This window comes from Arvicola amphibius, chromosome 1, assembly GCF_903992535.2.
Source record: "Arvicola amphibius chromosome 1, mArvAmp1.2, whole genome shotgun sequence".
In the NCBI taxonomy this organism is placed as follows: Eukaryota; Metazoa; Chordata; class Mammalia; order Rodentia; family Cricetidae; genus Arvicola; species Arvicola amphibius.
The window spans coordinates 11,576,276-11,594,569 of record NC_052047.1 but is presented as its reverse complement, the minus strand read 5'-3'; the positions used below and the strand labels follow the sequence as shown (position 1 = coordinate 11,594,569).

Sequence of the window (18,294 nt, the reverse complement as noted above, 5' to 3'; positions counted from 1 at the left end):
GTCCCTTGATCCAACACAGCCAGACTGTGATGCTTCCTCTCACTGGCCATTAGTGGTTATCTCGACATGATAATGTTTTCGTTCAGCTAAGTCTTATTTCACTTCATTATTATTCAATGTGTAAGAATAGAGATGGTGACAGTTCACTTACACTGAAGGGAAACCCTAAAGTGTTCCCCCTAAATAGATTGGTAAAGTTGTCAACTTATTATAGAAGAAATGAGTGCTGAGGTTACCAAGATCTATAATACATTCTACATTTTTATAACGTTTATTATAGCATATTATTATAATTTTTTGAGACCTGTATTATTGGCTATTATTTTTAATCTTACTGTTTTTAGTTTGCAAATTAAATTTTACTGTAGGTATTTATGAGTGGGGAAAAAACAGTACATAGAAGGCTTGGGATGTCTGTAGTTCAGGCATCTGTTGGAGGCCCTAGGATACACTGCCCATAGAAATGAGGGCATTGAGTAGATGTTAGCTATAATCATTAAGTTGTATTCGTTATTATTATTAGTTGACTCTTCCAGAACCTAAACAAATTATTTTGTTGACTTCTCTGCAGTCTCCATTGATAGGTCTTGTTCATACAACCACTATTCAATGCTATAGTGTAACGTTTGGAGAGAGAGTAGGCCAATGTACTGTGTGTATGCTGCAGCCATTCCAAATCACATGAACGGGTGGCAAGAATCCCCTTGTCTTGTTTTCCAGATAACTGCATGCAGCAATCTTGGCTCTTCCTTTTGCTCGTGTCTATAGTCTTCCCCAAGACATTCAGTAGACTGACCCAAGTGAGGACCCAAGCTCTTCCTCCTCAACTGCCACTCACAAATAAAGAACATTATACTTTGAGATGCTCTTTTGAATGCTGAATCTGAAAGTTAGTTTGTTTTAGAGAAAGTGGAAAACTAATTTGGGGTCATGACGTACCCTTTGGGATTTTTCCTTCCACCTGCCTTTCTCTCTTGCTTCTTGATTCTTTGTTGTTAAGCAATTGGATTATGTCATTTTCAATCTGTATGAAATGCTTAGGGGAAATTATGCTAATGTAGTTTCCATTGCTATCTTGGCAGAGATTAAAGTATAGTTTCCCTTTTCAGGTTCAGAGGACACCCTTCTGAAACAGTCATTATTGTTGCATGGCATGGGGAATTTCATAAAATCTCATATAAATTTTGTTCTTTATCAATCAAGTGAAGATAATTTGATGATTGCTGTTATGGATGAATTTCTGTAGTAGGTTTACAACCTTAAAATATTCCTCCTTTCTCATTGACTCTTTCAGATGTAGTTAGATGAAGTGAGGAGTCTCTTGTTTGTGTTCTGAGTAGATGCTTTGTAGCCTTCATCCTGCAGGTGCTCATGTCTTCCTGGCTAACACAGATCTCCAGCCATTGGGGTCAGATCACTCATTGCCCATTGTTTCACATCTCTGAACTGTGGGAAAGACCTAATAGGTGGATCATTAGTTCCTAGAAATAATGTCTTTGTTCTCCTTGTGTGTCCACTTCTTTTTGTCTGTGTCTGTGGTGCTGGGGATGGAACTTAGGACGATACACGCACTGCAAGTGCTTCCCCACAGAGCTTTGTCCTTAGCCTCTAATTTTGTGATATCTCTTAAGCAGGTCCTTCACGGTGGCAGATGCATTATTATTATTATTATTATTGTTATTGTTATTATTATTATTATTATTATTAATGAGAGGCAGATCCTGAGCCATCTTCTTTTTTTATAACATCACAAGCTGAATTGTAGAAACCTCAAGAACAGCCATTTATTGGCACCCAGGAATCTTACTTAGGTTTCCTTAGCATGTCACGCAGTGTCCCCACCACAGAACTACTTCCTGTCAAAACTTTGTCCTTCAACCTCTGTCCCTCTTCTCTGCTGTCAGAAGTGAACCAAAATCCTTAGATGCTCGATTCCCCATTCCCTGCTCCTGAGCTAAGCCTTGTTCTTCTGCTCTGTAGCAGTTTCCTACTCCAGAGTCCTTTCTCTTCCAACAGAAATGAGCAGTGCAGTCAGAGAGCTAAGCCCTTTCCCACTCCATCCGCTGCTTTCCTTGTGTGAAGGATTTCAGTGGAAATAATTCGCCACTCCATTACATTTACATGTGAAAAGGCCCAGAGGATTGTTAGTTTTTTCTTCAAAGAAATTACTTTGCAAAAAGCCCCTCTTGACAGAGAATCCTTTGTGTTGGTGTGTTTACTTTCCGTTGTCTGTCATTGTGACCTATGGAAATGCAGGAGGTTTAGGCAATCTCAGAAACTTGGGGTCTGCTGAACTAGGGTTTGGAGTTGCATATCATACTGAACTGCTTTCCAATATCCAGGGAGAAGTGCTGCAGATTGGCCCCAACCAGTGCTGCCCGCAGTGTGCACCGAGGACTTCTGGCTCTTGTCACCATGAGGGAAAGATCCATGAGGTAAGTGTTCTGTGTTCTAAGGTCCAAGGTGCACTTGTGGCTCGCAGACAGAAGAAAGCCTACTGTTAAGTCCCAGATGCTAAGAGATGGGTTTTTCACTTGTTTGTGTGGTCTGACTACAGAGCCAGGAGTAGGGGGCTCATTTGGCTTTCTTTGAGTACTGAGGGTGTTTGTTGTTTGTTTGTTTGGTTTTTGTTTTTTTTAACAAGATGAAAAGTGTCCTATTTATCCCATAAGCTCTACATAAATATCTGTACACTGAGTTTGTGTCTGCATAAAGAGCAGATGGAGAATGTTGGGGTTGAAGGGCTCGCAGTCTTGAATAATAACAGTACCACCCCCTTTTGTAGATTACATATTGATTTTTGTTTGACAATTGTCTATAACCCTAAGCTGCTGAGTAGGGCATATGTGACTACTCCCATGCTAAAGTTGAAAAAGACAATGAAGTTGCGAATACTTTGAACTGTTTGTCAGTGTCCTGTAACCTGTTAGGAAATGATGCAGTCCAGGAGAGAGTTTGGCCTTTTGACTTGTAGTTTAGGGATGAGTCCCTTAAGATATAGGTTTTCAGTCTCAGGACCAACAACCTTTGGGATTTTGTTTTGAGGTCATCCTAGGAACTAGAGGGAGTCCAGTTTTTCCCTGGCTTTTCCTCACTAGATGTGAGGAGCAACCCTCAGGCATGACAACTAGAAAGGGCTGTCGTATGCCAGACTTTCCTTAGATTGTTACCCTTCCCTCACCTCCATCAAGAGCCAGAGTCCTGAAAATCTGGCCCAAAGATTAATTTCCAGAGTCCTAAGGATCTAGCCCAGAGATTATTATTTTTTCCTCCTTAGATCACATTTCCTAAATCCTACAGGCTTAGTTGCAGATATTAAATGCTAATTTAAATGCAACATTGTGAGATTTATAGTAGAAATTTTAAAACTAGTTCCTTTCTATTCTTGCTAAAGCATTACCCTGTTGTATCAGGGAAAGCTGAGCTCAGTGAAGAGAGAGAGGCTCTTTGCTTTAATGCTCATTTTCCACCTGATACAGTATGTTCCTGGAGTTAGCATCTCTGCCTATTCAGGAGAGAGCGTGGGTTAGCAGGATTTGATAAACCCACTCTCAGGTGCTATTCAGTATATGTACCCACAACTCAGTGAGTACAATGCTCATGTCCCCATGGACTGGGTCAGCTTACTTAGCCCACTGTCTCCCAGGAACAGTAGGAAATGTCTCTTTCCGTTCCACACAATGTTCAGATGAGAGACACCTAAGCAGGATCTACGCTGGGAATGTCGTGATCCCACCTGTCAATATGTGTTGCCTGAACCAGTTTGTTCTATAGGGTGGTGTCACCTTGAACTGCCACATATGATCCCTGGGACGCAGAGGTGTTACAGGGCTGGCTGGTGATGGGATTCAATGCCAGTTCATCACGTTGAGCACAGGTGTGTTGTTTAAGTTGACTGAACTCTTTGCCGGATGCGTGATGTCCAGGAGATACTAGGAACCAAAATACAATCAGGATCTGGTCTGGGAGAGAAAAAACCAGACACATTGAAAAGACTTGGTACCCGAGATAGGTACGTAGAGATTTTAAATCTGATTTATGAGCACGCTTGCCAGGGTTATCCTTGCAATTCAGCATGGGTCTTTTAATGGGCACCATCTGCTTACTTATATTACATTTATACACATTATACTCTTGTAATCTTCAAGTCATCCGCGAGCACTAAGAGTAGTTTGGATGTCCTCGTAGTCATCTTTGCTTGTTAAACTAACATAGAGCATGGCCCTGACTTCTTCAAATCATAGATGCTCAGTGAATATCAAAGAGTGAAAAGCTCAGACTGATATTCAGTCTTTTCTCCATCCCCATCAGTGTCCTGGCTCCAGGGTAGTCGCTGTTGTGGGTGGCTAGGCATTTCTGAGGCCACAGACCTGTTGTGGGTAATTAGAAATCCCCCGTGCCTCTTAATTTTGCTTTTCCCTCTGCTTCCCTTGGAGCTCACTCCTGCTACAACCATGCTAAAAGCTCTAGACGAGATAGAAACAGGCCCGCGTGCGTGGTTTTCTGCGTGTACTTTCAAAATTCAGCCCCTCGGAAAATGTTATCATTATATTTCTGGTACTTGATGCAGCTGCGAAAAAGGGCTGAATTTTGGGAACCATGGCTTTGCAGGGAAATCTTTTATGTTCTACTTTAAACAGACTGGAGAGTGGTTCTTTTTAAAGTTATGATAAAATCAAACTTTTGTCACAAGTTACAATGATTATGATCTTTGTTTTCCCATCCTTGCCTGCACCCCAATGACCTCCAGATTCTCCTCCAAATCCTGCATTTCTGATTTGCCTGAGCAGGTTAACATACTCATGTGCTTTTGTCTGGGTCTGGCCTGGGATTTCTCCCCGGCTTTCAGCTCCCCACCCCCACCTTTCTCTTCCCTTCCAGCCTATTTAGGAAGCCATTTTCAGAGTGCCTTGCCCCATCCCTGAACAACAGTAAGCCTCTCTTTGGCTGCTGGGTCACATCACATAGGGCTGGTTATGGCAACTTTCCTGGTAGCTGTAAATTAACCTGCTGCTTTAGGACTGTGCTGTGGTGTTCCGAAGTAGAAGCTTGGACCTGGGAGAGAGATTTGGTAGAGGGTTTAGGGTAGCCTGAGCGTGGCAGGAGGGGGACAGCTGACGTGGTGCTGTCTCCACGGATTGTGGTTCAAGCTCAGGGGTGTCAACAGAAGACTAAGTTCAGGACGACATGATAGGTACCCCTCCAGTGACCAGCTAAGCCTCAAGAAAGGAGGCCTCTGCCTGTAGAGGAGTCTGCATCATATCCAGCTCTGAACTCAGCAAGCCGCCGCAAGCCTGAAGCCTTTTCCTTGAGTGATGAAAACACCGGAGCCTTTGGGCTGCCTCCAGGTTATTTAGGAGTGCTGTGGGGTTTGTTACGGCCAGGACTGGGGAAGGCAGTTTTATCTCTAACCTTGCCAATGGGATCCCTACACATTCTCTTTGGGCTCTTGCCATCCTTGCCAACCACTCAGGGCACAATGCTTAAGTGTCTTTTTCTGAAGAGGTGTTTAAATGATTATTTTCTTGTCCCAGGGTGGTTGGCTCAGGAAGAGGTGGGGGCCCCCTGTAGTAGTGAGGAGCTGTGGGCTGCATCCCACCGCCTGGCTAGCTTAACCCCCAAAATAACCACACAGAAACTGTATTCATTTAAATACTGCCTGGCCATTGGCTCTAGCCTCCTATTGGCTAACTCCACATCTTGATTTAACACATTTCTATTAATCTGTATGTCACCACAAGGTCGTGGCTTACCGGGAAAGATTCAGCATGTCTGACTCTGGCAACTCCATGGTGGCTCTCTGTCTGCCTTTTCCCAGCATCCAGTTCTGTCTCCCTTCCTACCTAAGCTGCTGTCCTATCAAAAGGCCAAGGCAGTTTCTTTATTCAACCAATGGAAGCAACACATAGACAGAAGAACCTCCTACACCCCACTGTCCCTTTCTCTCTTCTCCACACATTTGATCCTGTCACACAATAGCCTAAGTCTAAGGAGAAAGCACATGAAGAGTCACCAAAGACAGAAGGTGTCAGGAGGTGACGACTTGTGTGAATCCCACTGAGAAAAGAGGAGTGAGGAGCCATTCCTTTCAAAGAGGGCAGAATTATGTATGTGAGAGAAGAAATTCATATTAAATTCAGCTGTTATACTCAGAGTAGAGGGTGTAATTATAAAATACACTGAAAACTCTGAGATATTTAGTATTCTGAATTTATAACCTTATAAAAAGAGCAAATTAGGTGAAGAATATATATATAATTTGTTCTGTCAGCAAGCCAGGCACATACTTTAGGACCATATCTATTCTTTGGACTTATGTCAGTTTTCACTAACTTGTTAGTTGACTACATGGAAGAATATATTGAAGATGTCGCCTGTAAGATTTGCTTTTTCCAAAAATCTCATGTTTTCAAAGGGTGTTAATGAGGTTAAGATGGCACAGCAAGGGCTGGTCCTTGTGGGGGCATTGCTTGATGTGTCTATTACTCCTGGATTTTATGTAGCTCTCTTTGCTGCCACAGTGTTTATTAAAAGTAATGCATTTGTAAATGGGTATGGAGAGCCCTGTGAAATTATTTATATAGATATAAATAACATTTGGCAGGTGCTGGACCCCTTGATCTCTAGGCAGAATGCTTTGCATACATTATCAATCCTCAAACACTCCGGGGAAGGACAGAACACTCGTTATGGATAGAGGCAGAAGACAAAGATGGAGGAGGACATGTTGGCTCATCCTCCCAGGAGATGAGGGAGTAATTCTCTTCCCTTGCCCTGTGCACTTTGGATCACCCACAGGAGCCAGCTGTGTGGCTTTGACATGAGTGTTGCCTCCCTCCTGAATGGCCTTTGGTATTCCTGTAACTCTCAAGGTTTTGTGAAGGGAGAAGCCACTGCTTCATCTCCTGTCTCCTGAATGAGATGCTAGATTCGCATGATCCCAGAGCCCACAGGTACCTAAGGGCTTTGCTAACACAGCCCTTTCATTTTTCAAATGAGAAACCTTGGTGATTGACAGGCTGCTATTACAATTAATTTCTGTGGCCTGTGTCTGAAAGGTGGTATGGTTAGGGATGTTTTAGAAACAACTCAGGGATTGTTTTTTTTTTCGTAGTAGTGAAAAACAAGGTCTTGTTTTAGTGAACTGAACTGTCTAGACACTTTAGGACGTGTTTTCTATGGCCATGTGACCCTGTGCATGCCCAATCTCATCTAATCTCAGAAACAAAGCAAGGCTGGACTTGGTGAGAAGAGGCACGGGAGCAGTCGCTTGCTTTTCATAAAATGGCCTTGCTCACCTGAAGTTGTTTTCTTCAATTGCATTTAATATTAGGTGATTTATTAGCTGTTTTAATAGTAATTTGCTCTGTTATGCTAAAAATTCCAGTATCCTATTGGTGAAAAATTGGACGATAGAAAAATGCACAAGCAAAAATAAAATCTATAAGTAACTCCATGTTCTGAATCCACTGCTTTCTGTCTCTTCACTGTTGTTGCATGTTGCCAGCAGGGGAAATGGCAGATGAGGCAGGTAAGCAGATGGGTAGAGAGATGGGTGGATCGCTCATACACAGATGTGTTTTCACACAGGTGGAAACCATGTCGAATGCATGGTTTACATCCCGCCTTTATAGAATAATGCTATAGCTAGCTTCCTGTCACACTCTTGGAGAACGTTATTCTCTGTTAGTAGCCATTGTGTGGCTTCTCAGTTTTCACTGAAAGAGAGTTTCCACTTTCACTACAGAGAGCAAAGTGCAATCCTTAAACTGGAACCTTTTGGCATGCCATTGATCATTTTCTTCAGCTAATTTCTTAAAAGTTAAATTAACAGGAAAAAGCATCTTAAAAAAAAACAATACCCACCAAACAACCAAACAGAAACAAGCGCAGAAGAAATTCATGAGCTCATGAGGGAAGGGCCAGGGAAGATTAAACATCTTCCTTTATTTTTAAAATCTTTAAAATGTTTAGCTGATAAGCAAAACGTGACTGGATTCAGGTGTTGAGTGTAATGATTTGGTGTGCATCTACCCTGTGAAGTGATGTCACAGTCAAGTTAATTAGAATAACCATCACCACGCATGCTGCACATTAGATCTGGGAATCATCTTCCCTCACAAGAAAAGGGTGTCTTTTATGCAGTATTTACCAGCTCTGCTGTGGATGCTGTCAACCACAGCTGTATCCAATACAAGGTCCTTTTGCCTGCCCACATGAACCCTAATTGCCCCTTCAACATGGTACCTTCTGAACCTTTCTAAGCTCCTCATGAAGGACATACTGTTACATTGTCTCATTTTTCCAGATAAGGAAGCAAGATTGATGTAACTCCATTCCTAAGATAAAAATGGCTGAACTGAGCCCTGGAAGTGTTCAGGCCGCTGTTGGAAATGCTCGGCTCTGCCACAGCATGTGTGTATAACTGCCCTCTTGCCTTCCCTGGGTGTCTGTCTGGAGGAGAGAGTAGTCTGATAGTGAGCTGAGTTCCAGATCCCTGGATTACAATGGCTACCTGATACTGCGGTTGTTACAGTCCTAGCCCAGCCCTTTCCTAATTCCTAAACATTAGACTTGGCCTGCTTGCAGAGTGAAGAAGAGCTGACTTGTTCGGGTAGGATAAGGCTCCTTTGCGGATGAGATGGAAAACTGTCTTGGACGCCAGCGTGAAAAAGCCAGAGAATCGCCTTTTACAACTCTAGGTGTAATTCCTAGGTTGTGCTTCGGTGACGGACTGCCTAGAATGTGTGGTACTTTGATAAAAAGTCCAGATATGATATGTGATGAAGCTCATCTATCATAGGTAGCTTTAAAAGAGGCACATTGGAACAGGCTCCAGGATTGAGGAAACTTCACCAAATTAAATTTGCTATGTATCTTGGGAAGTGCACCATCAACCCATCCTGCACTGGAGACTGGATGCTGGGGTAGCTGTTCTTCTAATCAGGCAGCATGCACATTGGTACTGACAAACTGGCTCCTTTGCCATCACATCTGAGAATGACTAATTTAGATACATTGGGTACTGGCTAAATTATATAACTGCTTTAAACCTGGAGAACATGGTAACTAAGCATTCTAGAAATATTCTGTATATGTGGATGGTTGCCCTCACTGGAACCATTTATTGCTCTCCAGTTTCTGGGGAAACTGGATAGAGTAGGGGCATTCTTTTGACCCTTCTACATACTTCTAGGAATGGGATATCAGTGTGGGTGTGTGTGTGTATGTGTTTCTATGGGAGAGAGAGAGAGAGAGAGAGAGAGAGAGAGAGAGAGAGAGAGAGAGAGAGAGAGAGAATATAAATCTGAATGAGAATATGTGGGCTAATCAGACTTGAAAGTCAAAGAAGGAATCAGATTAGAATGAGATCTACTGAAAGTGATAGAATCTAGCATCCAGGAGTGTAGCTCAGTAGTAGTTGAGAATGTGCTTAGCATTTCAAATATCTTGGGTTCAGTCCCCAGCACCTCCCCAATTAAAGACTAGCTTGATAGACAAGGTGTGGTGGCACACACCTGTGCACCATGCTGCTTGGGAGGCTGAGGCAAGAGGATTACTTAAACCAAGGAGTTTGAGGCCAACATAAACAGTACTGTGAGTATTTGTCTCGAAATAGATGATAGAGCAATTATGAAAATCCCCCAAAATATGTTTATATACACTTTACTTTGGGATTCACCATTTCTTCAAATGAGGGTGTAATAGTATTGTCAGCTTGACAGTTTAGAATTAAGCGAGAGGCAGGTCTCTGGGCATGACTGTGGAGTATTTCCTTGATTGCCCTGATGGAGGTGGGAAGCCACATCCATTGTGAGATTGCTCCCTGTCTAGTTAACCTTGCAAGGCTGGTTCAGTCCTTTCCCGCCTTTCTCAAGCTCCACCCTCAGGCTGTACAAGGGTTGTGTCTATTTGGTTGGCAGGAGTCTGGGGTCTGCAGCTAACCTTTTTTTTCCCATTTGCCTTGCAGCACGGCACAGAGTGGAACTCAGCCCCATGCACTGTGTGCTCCTGCACTCATGGAGAGGTGAGGTGCTCCCACCAAAAGTGCTCTCCATTATCGTGTGGACCACAGGAGCTGGAATTCCTTGCTGAAGGAAGCTGCTGCCCCATCTGTGTGGGAGCAGGAAGTGAGTATCAGCTGGTGAACAGGGGCCCTCTCTGTTTTTGAGGTTACAAATGACATCTTTACTCTTGTCTTTCTTGCTCGCTGTAGTTCGGGGATTCTGAATTCCATTCCTTTCCTCTTTGAGGTGGTGTGGCCTTGAATTTGATCGTGAGTGATGCCTCATAGAATGGGATTGGCATAGATCTTTAGGCTTCATTTTAACTGTGGAATTCTGCTGGTCTCTTATTTGCACATTGTAAATAGAGCCTCTGCTTTCATTTCGCAGCTGCCCAGACCTGACTAATCTCACAGAAACTATATTAATCATAGCACTGTCTGGTCAATGGCTCTATCATATTTCTAGCTAGCTCTCATACCTTAAATTAACCCATTTCTTTTTTAAAATTTTTTTGAAAAAGAAAACAATCTTTTTTTTTATTATACATACCAATCCAAGTTCCCACTCCCTCCGCTCCTCCTATCCCCTCCACTTATCCCTCCACGCCACCCCCATCCACTCCTCTGTATTTTTTGTATTTTCATCTGCTCCCATGGGTCTGTGAACACTCAAGGGTGAGAGGAGATACCCTCTTCCCCAGCACCCTGTGCCTCCCCCGGAACATGGTACAGAAAACACATGAACAAATGCTCCCTCTTGGAACTGAGTTTCCTGACCAGGTGAAAGGGGCTGGTGTACCTGTGTTTGGACTTTCTGCCCAGCTTTACTCTCCTAAAACCAATAAAAGCAACACACATACAGAAGGACATCCCTTTCACATTGAGTTGGGAAGTTTGGTTTGGTACAGTGTAGGAGAAGGAAGCTTCTGGAACGTGACCAGAGGAGGAGAACTGGGTGCTTTTTCTGCCTCTTTGAGCTAGCAGGCTTTCACCTTGGCAACTGGCTCCAGAGTCTTTATTGATAAAATCCAATGATTGAGATTTTGTCACAAACACCACGACCCATACAGTGGCCCTGGGCCCAGTCCACTCATGCGGTCAGCTTTGAGACCATCACATGAAATACCCTAGCCCTGTGCCTTTGTCCTTCCAGAACCCTGTTCCTATGATGGCCACATATATCAGGACAGAGAGGAGTGGCGACTGAGCCGCTGCGCCAAGTGCGTGTGCAGGAATGGGCTCACCCAGTGCTTCACAGCACGGTGTCAACCTCTCTTTTGTGACCAGGTAAGGAGGGTCTCTCAGAGCCGACTTCTCGCAGGGAGCTACCCACCAAGAGTTTGAAGAGTTGATTTGTTTGTTTGTTTGTTTGTTTTGAGATCCTGTTAGGCACCCATCCAGGGAAGCAGTGGAACTCAGAAGCCAGGACTGTTCCATTTGTCTTTTGAAGACAACCTCTAAGATGATTTTTTTCCCACCTCTTAGAAGCTACGAATAGGTCTGATTACCAGCCATTTAGTCAAATTGCTACACGATGAAACTGAACCTGAGGGCTACACATAAGGAAGCCTCCAGCTTGAAATGCAGATGTTCTAAACAAAAAAAAGTAAGGCTAAACATCTGGAAAGCTGGGTAAAAAGATGAAGTTTGTTGCTTTTCTCCCAAGTTTGCTTTTTAAAAGACCTAGGCGTGCCTTTGAACATGATTATCCAGATGTACACCATTTAATTCTTATAGGATAGTGACTCAAGTTCCCACAGTGTTTTCTCAGGGGGTGTTCACGATAGAGGGATCATCTTCATTTAATGCTGATCCAATTTTCAAAACATTAGGCTGTTCACACGAATCTAGAGGAGAGAATTCGTTGTCAATATATGTGGTGCAGGCAGTGTTTTATAGTTTTCTCCTCTTCCAGAGGCTCCTGGGGACGTGCCGGGAAAGATGACAGATAACTGTGAGAGGAGTTTTGCCTCCAGTGGAAGAATAGTTCATTTTTTGATCCAAGGAAAAGCTTGAAACCAAGATTTAGTTGCTACAGACTAGCACTTTGTGTCAAATAAAACAAAATCAATAACGTGGCATATTGTGACAATTGGGCAATACTTTAAAGGCAGACAAAAGGCAATTAGCCATGAAATGCTAAGTGCCAAATCTAGGGAAATGTATCTAATTGAAAGACTGGATTCTAGTACCTACATTATGTCAATTTCTGTGCCCTTGCCCCAGCTTTCATCACCAAGTCTTGTTTCAGCGTCTGATCACAAGTGAGTGCCTTGGTGGAATTGCACATGGCTTTACTTCATGGCTCTCATGTCAGACAGGGCTGTCGTGTTGGGCGGGGCATGTTAACATGTGTTGTAGTTTATTCTTCCTGTATAGTGAGGCTGTGGAGAGAGAGGGAAAGGGGGAACTTGTTGAGACTCTTCTGCTTTAAATTTTAAAATGACCACATACTGCATGCAAAGGCCAGGCACTGGAATAATTGAAAGTACTATTTCTCATGTTGATAAGAGTAACTATGTACTCTTTCTTCATTTATAATATCCATTCATTGTTTATACCAATGTATATAATCAATGTAAAAGGTGACATTCGGTGTGATACCTCAGGACTAACTGATGCATGAGTGACCTCAGTCACTTCTGTATTCTTAAGTCATTTTTTTCCATCTGTCTGTCCATCCGTCTGTCCATCCGTCTGTCCGTCCATCCATCCATCCATCCATCCATCCATCCATCCATCCATCCATCCATCCTCCATCTCCCAGATCACTTAGAACCACTTAATACTAATTTAATACCTCTGTGAAATGTTAGTTCCTACAACGACATAGAGGAGTCCTGCAGAATTGGTGTTGTTGATGTAGCACCTAATCCCACCTGTACTTTCAGAACTCCCAACACCACCACCAACAACCACAACAACACACTTCTCCGGTGTTGAATATGTGCCAGTTCTTTACTTCAAGGGCTTTGTAATTCTTGCGACAGCCCCGTGAAGTAGGAGCAATTACTATCCTCTTCATTTTGTGTCCAGAAAAACAGAGGCTGGGGGAGAGTAAGTATAGTCCTAGGTACAATAGCCAGCTCTTCGTGCCTCAAGCAGTTCTGTATCACTAACTCAAAAGATCACTTCCAGCACATATTTAGTTCACAGTAGCAAGAGCTGCAAAAATAACAATTAAGTGTGGCTGAGCGTAGCTTATATGCGTTTTTTATTGAATGTAAGGGGAAAATAAAAGTTTGTCACTAGAAACACGTTTTCCAAAGTTGAGCTCTGGAATGTTTCTAACCTGTTGAAGGGTTTCCATGACTTACGAAGTTCACGTGTTCATTTGTTTGCTTTGGTTTTAATTATAGCACGAGTTTTTCCCACTAATTACGGAAAGCTTGGGGAGGGCAGAAAGCAGAACAAAAGTAATCCCTGATGCTCGATTTCTTTCTTTGGCAATTTATCCCAGTCCTGATAGACAGTCGAGACTCATGCTTCTTAGGATACTGATGATCACATTCTAAAAGTTGGTGATTATCCACAGAAAAGGAGAAGTTGTATTCCCTTGATGAAATAATGAATTCAAACGGAACTTTCTCCTCTCCCCTTTTGTCCAGATATGCTGTCAGCGGAACCACAGCCCCGTTACCTTTATCGTTACTCACTAAAATGATCTTTGCAGTCCGATGAGACATGATCCTGGCGATGTTTAGTTGGTTACTATGCTGCAGGGCATCTATGTGTACCAGGGCCTCAAGTATCTGAGGCAAGTGCCCCATCCCTGAGCCACATCATTTGCCCACCAGCAGGGTTGTTTTGGTTTGAATACCACAAATTTCTCATACTATGGATTAACCTAAGCCGTTTGACTCCATCTTTAGGTATCTTTACCAAGAGATTATTTGTATGACCTCCAAGCTTTCATACACTTGAGAAACATTTTCTTGCTTCCTGTCTACATCAAAGACAATTTGGAGTCTGAACCTAAAGGGCTGAAGACTCATTTCCACTGGATTTTGGGTTCCAGTGTCACAGAGAAGTCGGAGGCCTGTCTTTTCTCTGCTTTGGACCTTGTTGCAAGACATACAACCTTTCCCTGTACTCTGTCCTTATTCAAAGTGCCCGTCCGTAACCACCTTCTGGTCTCAGGTTTGGGGCTTTGTTTGAGAAAAGGATTTAGGGGAGGCATCCCTTACTTCAATACCCCTCCCCGGAGGTCCAAGGCATTTTTTTTTTGTTCTCTTGTAAGGTGCTTCATTTCTTGTCTGTAATTTACAACTAGGTTGCAATGATGTATTCTTGTATGATGTTTTTAAACCCTTGTAATTCAAACATCTTCCCGGATGTTTCTTGGTGAAATACTGTTTGGAAAAACCTATTCCCCGTGTATGAGAGCTATCTGCCAAAGATACAAGGCCCTGGGGCCACTCAAACTAGGGAGACAGATTCATGATCATACAGAGTGGAGTTCGCTGAGGACTTACAGACAGAGTGTATCTTGGATTTTAAGATGGGTGGGTTCCTACGTGCTGAGGCAAGAGGAGGTTACCTGCTTGTGAGCCTTAATGAGTGTGGGCTATACCAGGATGTAAGTAGCCTTTCTCAAAACCCAGCAATGTATCAGATGTCAGAGGTCAGCACACGTGCTTGGGGAATCGGATGATGATCTCTGTAGGGGTCTGAGATGCGTGCCGAGTTCATCTGGTGAACAGGCTAGTGGAACGACCAATATCGCTATGACTGTTGTCAATCTGAAGCATTCCGTGTAGCTTTTCTTATATCTTGCCTTCAGTATAGCTCCTTTTCTTACTGTGTTCCAGTGTTTTGATGTTTTTTTTCACGTTTGGTTTTAGGGAACCACTTTGGTTCCAATTTTTGTTTCTTTAGAAATAGCTCTGACTCGTTCCTTGCTCTACTCTCTCTCAGTCATTTTCTCATTGGCTACTCAGTCTCTGTCTGTAGCTTTGAGGAGATCTTGTTTTTATATCTGCTCTTTTCCAGAACTGCAGATGCCGAGATGGGAGAAGAACAGAAGCAAAGACCTTGTTTGTTGTCCAATTTGTTGCTTTTAGATCACGCTGTCTCTTCTTGCGCAGCCCCCCTCCTACCCCCACCATCCAGTCTCATGAGACCCTACCATAAGAGGCTGGCATATTCCAGTCAGAGAAGTCATCTTAGTATACACAAAGCTACAGGTTCAGTTCCCAGCACAAGAAAAAAATAACTGGAAGAACAGACACAGAGAGAAAAGAGAAATCGTAGAAGTGTGTTTCTTTGGGTCTTTACCCCTTAATGAGTATTGCGGAGTCAATTAAAACAATACATTTTCACGCTCTGCTTTGATTGTTTTAATAGCTTTCAGTAAACAGCCTTGAAGTCAAAGTGAATAGGAGAGGTTTCATTTTCTTGTAATTCATTCTTTGGGGTTTTCTCCCCACATCCGGTTTTTCATTCTTGATCAGGAGAAATCTTCCTTCATTCCCTGCCCTCATGCTACAATAATGGTGGCCTTTCCTCCACTCCGTCCTTTGGATGCGTGGCCAGGTGCTCAGGTGCCCAGAGCTGGGATCCACTTTCACTTGGTGTAGCTGTGCTGTGTGCTCAGTGAGATAAGATCGTTCCCATTTCCTCTGCCTGATCCGCTCACCTTCTGAACACAAGAAGCAAACCGTCATCTCCGGTGTGCGCTGCCGTCCCCGGGGCCTTTTCCGTTCCTTTGACATTTAGCCACCCAGGTTCTTAATCACTTTCTGTGACCCCTTGACACCCCTTCCTACTATGTTGTGTTGTTGATATTATGGGCTCTGACTTAGATGTAGATAGACATGAAGGGCTGAGAGCCTGTCCCTGGCACTCTGCCTGCCTTGTTTGGCAGTCTGTGAGGACTGAGCCCTGATCCGGAAAGGCTGGCTTTGGGGAGAAGTGTGACGGCTCTCATTTGTGCTCCTTCTTAAGCAGCAAGACAAGGCCACACAGTGTCTGATAGTTGGTGGACTTCCTAGCAACGACGGGAAGATGACTGTCAGTTCTACTTTATTTGTGGTGACATCTCTCGGGTATCCTCCAGTGTACTCTGATAGAAAAGTGTTTTGTCAAGACTCTCCCATGGTGCACTGTAAACTTCATTATCATAAGACTCTTTATTTAAGGGCAGCCATAATTTGATATAGCCTTCCTGGTAACTCTGCCTTCCCAAATGTAATCACATTTACCATATTTTATAGTACTGAATCTTTGCAGTTATGGAGGATATCATATTATCCAGGGCATATATCTTTCTGCAAAGGGCAGGATTGAGTAGTTTCAGCTTTGTGTGCAATACAGTTAAAATAACTATTCAAGCTCTGCCATTGTAGCATAAAGATGATAGATAACATATAGGTATATGGGTGCGTGGTGATAATCCAATAAAGCTTTATTTATAAAAAATAGGTGGTAAGATGAACATGGTTTACAATCCATACTTTACTGGTCCAAGTTCAGCCCTGTATTTGAAAAGAGTATCTGAAAGCCAGAAAAATATATGTTAAAGTCTTTGTAGTGGTTATGTTTGTCCCGTGTTTTAAGAAAGACTGACGCAGGGATTGGGGAGGTGGTTCAGTGGTTAGAGCACTTCCTGTTTTTTAAAAGCATAGGATCTGAGTATGGATTTCAGCATCTCTAGCTCTAGAGGATCAGAAGCCTAATGCTGGCCTCTGTGGATAACCACACACACATGTGCACACATATGTAGACACATATGCATGAACAATAAAATAAACATTTTCAAAAGACTTAACACTGAGTCTACTTACAACAGACAATGAGCAAGGCTTAGTTCATTTCTTTACTGCAGCGAAGTTACTGGATTGTGCGACTCAATGTATCCACTACTTTACTTCATCAGCCAAAATTTCCTTGAAGAACTCTGATGTGCTTAGTTTTCTCATTGCCTGTCTCATTTTCACACATTCTGTTGGCCATCCATGATCATGGTACTTCACGTATAGACGAATAAGATATCTCCACAAGGAAAAGAGCTGCTGTTTTAATCCCAGTGGTTTAAGCATTTGCAATAGACCTATCAAATAGTGATGCAGAAACTTGAATCGCAACGTGTAACTGTGTTAAATGATTGTGGAGGTATATTCCTGGAACTTTCGATGAGAAGTTGACATCATAGGACCCCTGTCCCTTCTGTCTTAGCTATGCTGTCCTTGTTCTTCCAGAAGGAGTACCAAAGTAACTAGGGAAGTAAAGCCTTCTATACTATCTCCTTGTAAGACAAAGTTGAGGCACTGTTCTGGAAGGTTCTCTCTTCTGTGTAGCATCTATCACTTCTTAGTCTTGATTGTTCTCATCCTTCTTCCCCTTTTAATTGATTGTCTCTCCTGCTATTGAAGAAGGCTGTGGGAAGCTGACTCTGTATCAGTTAGGAAGATGCAGTTGCTGTGACAACAGGGATAAGTACCTGACTCTTCTGGGGTAGTGGCTATTGTAGAGTTGAAGATGGAGAGAAAGGGCATTGAGGATGGTTCTTCAGCACAGGATCTCTGACACATTTCTCTATACTGTCTATTCTAAGATTTTTAAAGGGTGATTGACTCTTGCTTGTGTTAAGGACATCCCCAACACAGCTGCATAAACTTATGGATTCTCCCCTAATGCACCTAGATAATAATATGGATTAATATCAAAGTGCAGAAGAATAGTGAATCGGGTGATTAAGAAAGGGGCTGCTTTTGCCTTTGGGTTTAGATGTGAGTCTGGAGTGCACATATTCTTAAGTGTTAATGTGGTCGAGGCTCTGGAGTTTTCTTTCAACCATTTACCATGAGTAGTCAGCCATTTAAGCTTATGCAAATTATACAGCTTGTCTACTGGTAGTGTTCTCACTTAAGGCTGGAATAAGACCATCTACCTCATACAGGAATTGGGATATGCCTGGTGAAGATTAATATTGTTTCATTTTTATAGTTATTTGTGCTTTGGTAGGTATTAGTAAAAGGTGGGGCAAGCACACTCTTCCTAAGGTTCCGACTGACCTTGGAAAGACTGATGCCTGGTGGAGCCCTGGGTTACAGATGAATGCTGGATGACAGGAACTGCTGTCTCGTGTGTTTGCATGTGTGGCTGAGACGGCTGTGAATTAGATTTTTCCTATGGACGTGAATTTCATTAATCCTTTCTTTTGGTGGCTTGTCTCTCGTCGGGTGTCAAGGATGAAATCATCGTCCGAGTCCCTGGAAAATGCTGTCCTCAGTGCTCAGCACGATCCTGTTCTGCAGCTGGCCAAGTGTACGAGGTAACCTCCGTGT

The 18,294-nt window shown here is 43.0% G+C and overlaps 1 protein-coding gene across 1 annotated transcript in view; it reads left to right on the top strand.

The window, feature by feature from the left end:
- Fras1 (Fraser extracellular matrix complex subunit 1) overlaps positions 1-18,294 on the top strand; it is a 403,170-nt gene that overhangs the window by 156,397 nt on the left and 228,479 nt on the right. The window contains exons 4-7 of the mRNA XM_038339383.1: positions 2,343-2,435; positions 9,971-10,130; positions 11,160-11,293; positions 18,198-18,281. Coding sequence (XP_038195311.1) covers positions 2,343-2,435; positions 9,971-10,130; positions 11,160-11,293; positions 18,198-18,281 — 471 coding nt within the window. The remainder of the gene's footprint in view (positions 1-2,342; positions 2,436-9,970; positions 10,131-11,159; positions 11,294-18,197; positions 18,282-18,294) is intronic.